This window comes from Salmo salar, chromosome ssa28 (assembly GCF_905237065.1).
Source record: "Salmo salar chromosome ssa28, Ssal_v3.1, whole genome shotgun sequence".
In the NCBI taxonomy this organism is placed as follows: domain Eukaryota; kingdom Metazoa; phylum Chordata; class Actinopteri; order Salmoniformes; family Salmonidae; genus Salmo; species Salmo salar.
Window position 1 is genome coordinate 14,846,329 of NC_059469.1, and position 10,185 is coordinate 14,856,513.

Below are 10,185 nucleotides of genomic sequence, written 5' to 3' on the forward strand. Positions count from 1 at the left end.
AAATCTTGTAATGACTAATGTGGAAATTGAGCAAGTTGAGGTGACTAAACTACTTGGAGTAACCCTGGATTGTAAACTGTCATGGTCAAAACATATTGATACAACAGTAGCTAAGATGGGGAGAAGTCTGTCCATAATAAAGCGCTACTCTGCCTTCTTAACAACACTATCAACAAGGCAGGTCCTACAGGCCCTAGTTTTGTTGCACCTGGATTACTGTTCAGTCAAGTGGTCAGGTGCCACAAAGAGGGACTTAGGAAAATTGCCATTGGCTCAGAACAGGGCAGCACAGCTGGGCCTTGCATGTAAACAGAGAGCTAACACTGATAATATGCATGTAAATCTTTCATGGCTCAAAGTGGAGGAGAGATTGACTTCATCACTACTTATATTTGTGAGAGGTATTGACATGTTGAATGCACCAAGCTGTCTGTTTGAACTACTCGCACACAGCTCGGACACCTATGCATACCCCACAAGACATGCCACCAGAGCTCTCTTCACAGTCCCCAAGTCCAGAACAGACTATGGGAGGCGCACAGTACTACACAGATCCACGACTACATGGAACTCTATTCTACATCAAGTAACTGATGCAAGCTGTAGAATCAGATTTAAAAACAGATAAAAATACACCTTACGGAACAGTGGGGACTGTGAAGAGACACAAACACAGGCAGAGACACACACACACACACACACACACACACACACACCACTGTACACACACGTACACATGGATTTTGTGTTGTAGATATGTGGTAGTGGAGTAGTGACCTGAGGGCACTCACTTAATGTGTTGTGAAATATGTTGTGAATGTATTGTAATGTTTTTAAAATTGTATAAACTGACTTAATTTTGCTGGATCCCAGGAAGATTAACAGCTAATGGGGATCCATAATAAATAAATAAATGATGGATGTTTCACATTTACCAGACACTCTTATCTAGAACAACTTATAGTAACAAGTGCATACATTATTCATACTTGTTTTTCTCTGTACTGGTCCCCCATGGGAATTGAACCCACAACCCTGTCGTTGTAAGCACCATGCTCTACCAACTGAGCCACACAGTAGTTCCCCCTCAGATATTAACTGGTTTTTAATTTCTCCCTGGCCTTTCATTGACGTTACTGAGAGTGGAGAGCTGGAGAATGTACATATCTGGTTTCCCAGGCAGGTGGAAATGTATACTGTGTTTCTCTAACACTGCATTGATGTTACTGATAGAGAGTAGAAATCAGAAATCACCTAGGAATCTCTGGATAAAAGGCAAGGACGGAAAACAGCTGGACTGCAGCCTTCAAGGACTGAAGCTATGCACCTCTGATCTAGACACCACAGTAACACACAGTACAGTAGTAGTTACAGTAGCAGTGTGTGTGGGGTGAGGACATTGGAAAGGGATCCTGAGACAGAGTCTGTGTCCCAAATGGCACTCCATTCCCTATATATTGCACTACTCTTCATCATGAAAAGGACTGGTTAAAAGTAGTCCTCTGTATAGGGTGCCATTTGGGACACAGTAAGAGAGTGATATGTTGGATGAGTGATTTATCTCTCAGCCCCAGGCTATAGATGAGAATCCCCACACTAGCTACTTCATTTTGTACCTCCCTCTGTCATGCAATGTATCTACAGCTAGACACGCTTTCATTAATAATTATTCAATACTCTAATGACACCTGCGCTCTACCGCACACACACAGGGTGCGAATGCACGCGCATTCACACACGTGTGCACACACACACTCTGCACACGTCTTACAGATGTGTCAGTGACATCTCTGTTGGGGGTGAACCGTGTGAGAGCGGGAGTTACAGGGTCCTTACTTGGAGAGTATAGAGATGGAGGTAAGAGATTTGCCCTTGAAGAAATCACTGATCTGAACAGGTTGGATCACTTATTTATCCAATCCTTTTAATTGAAGTGGTCCTGAGCTGGTCCCGAGCTCCCGCTGCGTGGTCCCGAGTGGTCCCGAGCTCCCGCTGGGTGGTCCTGAGCTGGTCCCGAGCTCCCGCTGCGTGGTCCCGAGTGGTCCCGAGCTCCCGCTGCGTGGTCCTGAGCTGGTCCCGAGCTCCCGCTGCGTGGTCCCGAGTGGTCCCGAGCTCCCGCTGCGTGGTCCTGAGCTGGTCCCGAGCTCCCGCTGCGTGGTCCCAAGTGGTCCCGAGCTCCCGCTGCGTGGTCCCGAGTGGTCCTGAGCTCCCGCTGCGTGGTCCCGAGTGGTCCCGAGCTCCCGCTGCATGGTCCCGAGTGGTCCCGAGCTCCCGCTGCGTGGTCCTGAGCTGGTCCCGAGCTCCCGCTGCGTGGTCCCGAGTGGTCCCGAGTGGTCCCGAGCTCCCGCTGCGTGGTCCTGAGCTGGTCCCGAGCTCCCGCTGCGTGGTCCCGAGTGGTCCTGAGCTCCCGCTGCATGGTCCCGAGTGATCCCGAGCTCCCGCTGCGTGGTCCTGAGCTGGTCCCGAGCTCCCGCTGCGTGGTCCCGAGTGGTCCCGAGCTCCCGCTGTGCCGCTCGGGGGGTCTAAGGCACTGCATCTCAGTACTAGAGACGTCACTATAGACCCTTGGTTCGATTCCTGGCTGTATCACAACCGTCCGTGATTGGGAGTCCCATAGGGTGGCGCACAATTGGCCCAGCGTCGTCCGGGTTTGGCCGGGGTAGGCCGTCATTGTAAATAAGAATTTGTTCTTAACTGACTTGCCTAGGTAAATAAAGGTTAAATCAAATAAATTAATCAAATATAAAGAGGTCAGGAAAAACTCCTAAGTGAATATATATAGCTCTTGAGTTTCCCTGTCTGGTGTTGAGTGGGACTGTCTGACTGGGACATTAGAGCCAGTGACTAATAACACTTGTGAGTGCAGACCGACAGACTGAGTGTGAAAATGTTTATCAAGTAATTATTTTTCTCTTAAGATTCCCAGCAGGCCTGACTCTAGCTGGAGATATGAATGAGCAAGGAACACTGGCTGTTGATCAGTGATCACCTCCAATTAATCCTGATTCTTCACCATGCTATCAAGAAGAGCAGAGCAGAGTAGGCTGAATGCTCCTCCTTAACATTGACAGATATATTAAAAGTGACATGGATTGTTTTATGCACAATAATTCATTCTAATAATTTTTGTTTCTGAGCTCTTTACATGATAGTGTAAGCTGATGTACTCAAATTAATTTAGGATAATTCTATTGTAACATGAATAGATTTTTATTTTAGGGTACATAGAGTTTTCTTAACTCCAGTGTTCCAGACTATGATAGGATGGTTGTCAAATCAAATCAAATCAAATGTATTTATATAGCCCTTCTTACATCAGCTGATATCTCAAAGTGCTATACAGAAACCCAGCCTAAAACCCCAAACAGCAAGCAATGCAGGTGTAGAAGCACGGTGGCTAGGAAAACCTCACTAGAAAGGCCAAAACCTAGGAAGAAACCTAGAGAGGAACCAGGCTATGAGGGGTGGCCAGTCCTCTTCTGGCTGTGCCGGGTGGAGATTATAACAGCACATGGCCTAGATGTTCAAATGTTCATAAATGACCAGCATGGTCAAATAATAATAATCATAGTAGTTGTCGAGGGTGCAACAAGTCAGTAACACAAGAGTAAGTGTCAGTTGGCTTTTCATAGCCGATCTTTGAGAGTATCTCTATCGCTCCTGCTGTCTCTAGAGAGTTGAAAACAGCAGGTCTGGGACAGGTAGCACGTTCGGTGAATAGGTCAGGGTTCCAGCAGGTCTGGGACAGCAGGTCTGGGACAGGTAGCACGTCCGGTGAACAGGTCAGGGTTCCATAGCTGCAGGCAGAACAGTTGGAACTGGAGCAGCAGCACGGCCAGGTGAACTGGGGACAGCAAGGAGTCATCAAGCCAGGTAGTCCTGAGGCATGGTCCTAGGGCTCAGGTCCTCCGAGAGAGAGAAAGAAAGAAAGAAAGAGAGAAAGAGAGAGCATTAGAGAGAGCATATTTAAATTCACACAGGACACCGGAAAAGACAAGAGAAATACTCCAGATGTGACAGACTGACCCTAGCCCCCCGACACATAAACTACTGCAGCATAAATACTGGAGGCTGAGACAGGAGGGGTCAGGAGACACTGTGGCCCCATCCGATGAAACCCCCGGACAGGGCCAAACAGGTAGGATATAACCCCACCCACTTTGCCAAAGCACAGCCCCCACACCACTAGAGGGATATCTCCAACCACCAACATACCATCCCGGGACAAGGCCGAGTATAGCCCACAAAGATCTCCGCCACGGCACAGCCCAAGGGGGGGGGGGGCGCCAACCCGGACAGGAAGACCACGTCAGTGACTCAACCCACTCAAGTGACGCACCCCTCCCAGGGACGGCATGGAAGAACACCAGTAAGCCAGTGACTCAGCCCCCGTAATAGGGGTAGAGGCAGAGAATCCCTGTGGAAAGAGGGGAAACCGGCCAGGCAGAGACAGCAAGGGCGGTTCGTTGCTCCAGCCTTTCCGTTCACCTTCACACCCCTGGGCCAGACTACACTTAATCATAGGACCTACTGAAGAGATGAGTCTTCAGTAAAGACTTAAAGGTTGAGACTGAGTCTGCGTCTCTCACATGGGTAGGCAAACTATTCCATAAAAATTTAGCTTTATAGGAGAAAGCCCTGCCTCCAGCTGTTTGCTTAGAAATTCTAGGAACAATTAGGAGGCCCGCGTCTTGTGACCGTAGCGTACGTGTAGGTATGTACGGCAGGACCAAATCGGAAAGATAGGTAGGAGCAAGCCCATGTAATGCTTTGTAGGTTAGCAGTAAAACCTTGAAATCAGCCCTTGCCTTAACAGGAAGCCAGTGTAGGGAGGCTAGCACTACAGTAATATGATCCAATTTTTTGGTTCTAGTCAGGATTCTAGCAGCCGTATTTAGCACTAACTGAAGTTTATTTAGTGCTTTATCTGGTTAGCCGGAAAGTAGAGCATTTGCAGTAGTCCAACCTAGAAGTAACAAAGGCATGGATTAATTTTTCTGCGTCATTTTTGGACTGAAAGTTTCAGATTTTTGCAATGTTACGTAGATGGAAAAAAGCTGTCCTTGAAACAGTCTTGATATGTTCTTCAAAAGAGAGATCAGGGTCCAGAGTAACACCGAGGTCCTTCACAGTTTTATTTGAGACAACTGTACAACCATCCAGATTAATTGTCAGATTCAACAGAAGATCTCTTTGTTTCTTGGGACCTAGAACTAGCATCTCTGTTTTGTCCGAGTTTAAAAGTAGAAAGTTTGCAGCCATCCACTTCCTTATGTCTAAGACACAGCCTTCTAGCGAGGGCAATTTTGGGGCTTCACCATGTTTTATTGAAATGTACAGCTGTGTGTCATCCGCATAGCAGTGAAATTTAACATTATGTTTTCGAATGACATCCCCAAGAGGTAAAATATATAGTGAAAACAATAGTGGTCCTAAAACAGAACCTTGAGGAACACCGAAATTTACAGTTGATTTGTCAGAGGACAAACCATTCACAGAGACAAACTGATATCTTTCTGACAGATAAGACCTAAACCAGGCCAGAACTTGTCCATGTAGACCAATTTGGGTTTCCAATCTCTCCAAAAGAATGTGGTGATCGATGGTATCAAAAGCAGCACTAAGATCTAGGAGCCCGAGGACAGACGCAGAGCCTCGGTCTGACGTCATTAAAAGGTCATTTACCACCTTCACAAGTGCAGTCTCAGTGCTATGATGGGGTCTAAAACCAGACTGAAGTGTTTCGTATTCATTGTTTGTCTTCAGGAAGGCAGTGAGTTGCGCAACAGCTTTTTCTAAAATTTTTGAGAGGAATGGAAGATTCGATATAGGACGATAGTTTTTTAAAATTTCTGGGTCAAGATTTGGCTTTTTCAAGAGAGGCTTTATTACTGCCACTTTTAGTGAGTTTGGTACACATCCGGTGGATAGAGAGCCGTTTATTATGTTCAACATAGGAGGGCCAAGCACAGAAAGCAGCTCTTTCAGTAGTTTAGTTGGAATAGGGTCCCAATAAGGTTTAGAGGCCATGATTATTTTCATCATTGTGTCAAGAGATTTGGTACTAAAACACTTTAGTGTCTCCCTTGATCCTAGGTCTTGGCAGGGTTGTGCAGGTACTGTCTTTCCAAGCTAGTCAGAAGACTTCCAGTTTGGTGTGGCGCCATTTCCGTTCCAATTTTCTGGAAGCTTGCTTCAGAGCTCGTGTATTTTCTGTATACCAGGGAGCTAGTTTCTTAAGACAAATGTTTTTAGTTTTTAGGGGTGCAACTGCATCTAGGGTATTGTGAAAGGTTAAATTGAGTTCCTCGGTTAGGTGGTTAACTGATTTTTGTCCTCTAACGTCCTTGGGTAGGCAGAGGGAGTCTGGAAGGGCATCAAGGAATCTTTGGGTTGTCTGAGAATTTATAGCATGACTTTTAATGCTTCTTGGTTGGGGTCTGAGCAGATTATTTGTTGCGATTGCGAACGTAATAAAATGGGGGTCCGATAGTCCAGGATTATGAGGAAAAACATTAAGATCCACAACATTTATTCCATGGGACAAAACTAGGTCTAGAGTATGACTGTGGCAGTGAGTAGGTCCAGAGACATGTTGGACAAAACCCACTGAGTCGATGATGGCTCTGAAAGCCTTTTTGAGTGGGTCTGTGGACTTTTCCATGTGAATATTAAAGTCACCAAAAATTAGAATATTATCTGCGATGACTACAAGGTCCGATAGGAATTCAGGGAACTCAGTGAGGAACGCTGCATATGGCCCAGGAGGCCTGCAAACAGTAGCTATAAAAAGTGATTGAGTAGGCTGCATAGATTTCATGACTAGAAGCTCAAAAGATGAAAACGTCGTTGTTTTTTTTTTTGTTGGTAAATTTAAATTTGCTATCGTAAATGTTAGCAACACCTCCGCCTTTGCGGGATGCACGGGGGATATGGTCACTAGTGTAACCAGGGGGTGAGGCCTCATTTAACACAGTAAATGTATCAGGCTTAAGCCATGTTTCAGTCAGGCCAATCACATCAAGATTATGATCAGTGATTAGTTCATTGACTATAACTGCCTTTGAAGTGAGGGATCTAACATTAAGTAGTCCTATTTTGAGATGTGAGGTATCACAATCTCTTTCAATAATGGCAGGGATGGAGGAGGTCTTTATACTAGTGAGAATGCTAAGGCGAACACCGCCATCTTTAATTTTGCCCAACCTAGGTCGAGGCACAGACACGGTCTCAATGGGGATAGCTGAGCTGACTACACTGACTGTGCTAGTGGCAGACTCCACTAAGCTGGCAGGTGTAAGGTTTGTGACAGCCAAACCCTCAGATTGTGAGACCCTTCAAGCATTCGGCAGGTTAGGCACAGTTCCTGTCCTGCTGTGCCAACTGAAGATAGAAAACATACTAATAGAGCTCTTACGACTCCCTCTTCTCAACAACAATGAATTACAAATAATGTTTACAATACATTTCTATCTGAACATTCTGAACTGGTTCTGTCTCACTCAAGGTAGGACATCACAATGGGAAACATCTTTCATGCAAAGAAAGAGAGAGGGAGAAAGAGAGAGAGAGATGTAGAAAGAGAGAGATGTATAGCTGATTCAGACTGGGCTGGCTGGTTGCCTGCTGTCATTAGTAGCTTACTGCACTGCCTTTCTCTTTCCTAGCTTTCTCTCTCTCTCTATCTCCCCATCTCTTCCCTCTCTCTCTCTCTCACTATCTCTCCCTCCCTCCTTCCTACCTCTTCATCTTTCTCCCTCCCTCCCTCCCTCCCTCTCTCTCCTTTATAGCTCTCTCTTCCTCCCTCTCGCTCCCTCCTTCCTTGCTCTCTCTCTCTCACTCCCTCTTTCTCCTTCCTAGCTCTCTCTCCCTCCTTTCTAGCTCTCTCTCTCTCTGTCCCTCTTCCCTCTCTTACTGATGTGTTCAATTATGACAGTCTTCTGGATTCAGCTCTACTGAGATGGTCCTCAGAGGAAACTATACTGGTTTAAAAAGTACATCGATGTTTTTCTTCTTTCGTCTAGCTGATTCACGTATTATTCCTCCTGATAATAACTTTTTTTTATTTCTCTGATGCTTACGTCATGTTGCTGTCGTTTGCATTTTCTTAATCTATTAGGGGTGCAGAAAGGTTGAGAAATGCATACATGTAATTACAGTATGATTCACCCTAGTGATTAAAATCTAGATCAAACGTTACCCTCTGTTGTTTTCGGTTTCTCTCTGTTAAGGTTTGGAAGGCTTGTCTAATTGTAGTTCTTTTGGACTGTTAGAGGACTGCAGTATTAGCAGTGTACACACACACACACACACACACACACACACACACACACACACACACACACACACACACACACACACACACAGACACCTTAGCTGGCAGACCCTCTGTGGTTGAGTGGGAGCTGCCGTAGTATCCTAAATGACTGTGCCGTGGGGTACCACAGGAAAACAGAGGGGTGCATTGGCATAACTATATGCTAGAACCATAGCCTCTGGGTTTTGATTGCAAATGAACTTAGCCTGCAAAAATAAGATGTTAATCATCATCTATGTTCGATTAATTATTCAATGGTGCAGTGTGTGCACCCACTGTTTGGCTATTTATATAATTTATATTTTTATTCTCTGTGATACTCCCCAGGGTGTTTTTTGTGATATGCACTATTCAGGACAAATGTCTGTAGAATCTGAATGTTGCTGACCAGAAAAAAGTCTGTTCTTGGAAAGCAACTCTGGGGTTTTCTGTTTATTTTAGTGTTACGGATCGATTTCCAGGACATGAGTGATGTCTTCATTTGTACTGTAGACCGGAATTGAGGTTCTTTGTTGCCAGCTTTTGCCCGTTTTCATTATATCCTTCGCATTTGTTGTGTTTATGGTGTATTTCTTCAGAGGAATGGCAGCAAGCGAGAAGAAGTCTAGCTACTGCTCTACTGTTAGAAATGGAACATCTTACTTCCTCTGTCTGCCAAAACCTGGATTGAACTCACAGTAGAGCACGCACACACATACACGCCCACACCTCTACAAAAAGGGAAGAACTCATTTACGCTTCTTATTCAGACTCGGGCTTGCTTGGCCAACCAGTGTGAGTGTGCAATCAGTTCACTGCCTTCTATTTTGCTGCAGAAACAGATTGCTGCAGAAACACCGCTTCAGGGGAAGCGATAGCAATCATTTCAATAATGACGATGACGACTGTGATGGAAAATAAATTGAAAAGAAAAACTTAGCCCCGAGTAAAAGTTTCTACATTTTCCAAAAATATTCTAAAAATGAGTTCACTTTCTCTCTGTTTGCTCGCTCTCTTTCTTTCTCTCGCTCTCTCAGACTCCCCTCTCCCTCCCTCTCTACTTTCTCAGGCGTTCGTTTTCAGTCTATCTGACAGATATGGCATAGCCAATGATCTCATTATGCAATTATATTGAGCTAATATTAATATATTGCTATTATATGCAGAGTAGATACCCTTATCAGGGACAATTTGCATATGTTACATTTAGCTCTGCATATGCATGTAGACAGGATGCAGACTGGAGCTGTAGGGAGGATCAGAACAGGCTTTTCTCCAACGACACCAACAGAGACAGACACCCGCCAGACACCATGTCGCCTAAGGTTAATCAATGCTAATAAATGATTCATTGATATTGTCAATGATAACCCTTCTTCTCCTCACATTCTCTCTCTCTCTCTCTCTCTCTCTCTGTGTTGTGCTGTGTAGGAGTGAAAGCGGTATTCTCAGGCCACTACCAACGGAACGCGGGGGGCCTGGACATGCTGGTGAGCTCCGCTATAGGCTGCCAGGGTGGTGGTAGTGACCGCCGACCAGATCGTCCATCGCTACCACAGCCTGGAGCAGCTCAGTGGGCGGGGCATGGACAAGGACCTCAGGAAACCACTGCAGGTCTGAGCCAATCAGAGGAGAGGACACGCTCCGGACCATAAAACACCAGGGCCCGATTCATAAAGCATCTCAGAGTAGGAGTGCTGATCTAGGATCAGGTCCCCCTTTTAATTCCTTATGATTTCAAAATCAAAACTGATCCTAGAACAGCACTGTGACTCTGACTGTGAATACAGGCTGAGGACCAGAACTCCAGAAAGTGGAGATAAAGTTTGACAAGTCTTAAGACCTGTAGCATATTGTGAATAAGCACTGGCCCATTAAAAATATCTCGG

The 10,185-nt window shown here is 45.5% G+C and overlaps 1 protein-coding gene across 1 annotated transcript in view; it reads left to right on the plus strand.

Annotated features, from left to right (window-relative positions):
• LOC106589202 (calcineurin-like phosphoesterase domain containing 1) overlaps positions 1 to 9,916 on the plus strand; it is a 53,130-nt gene extending 43,214 nt beyond the window's left edge. The window contains 2 exon segments of the mRNA XM_014178924.1: positions 9,728 to 9,806; positions 9,808 to 9,916. Of these exon segments, the coding sequence (XP_014034399.1) occupies positions 9,728 to 9,806; positions 9,808 to 9,916 (188 nt within the window).
• The last annotated feature ends 269 nt before the right edge of the window (positions 9,917 to 10,185 follow it).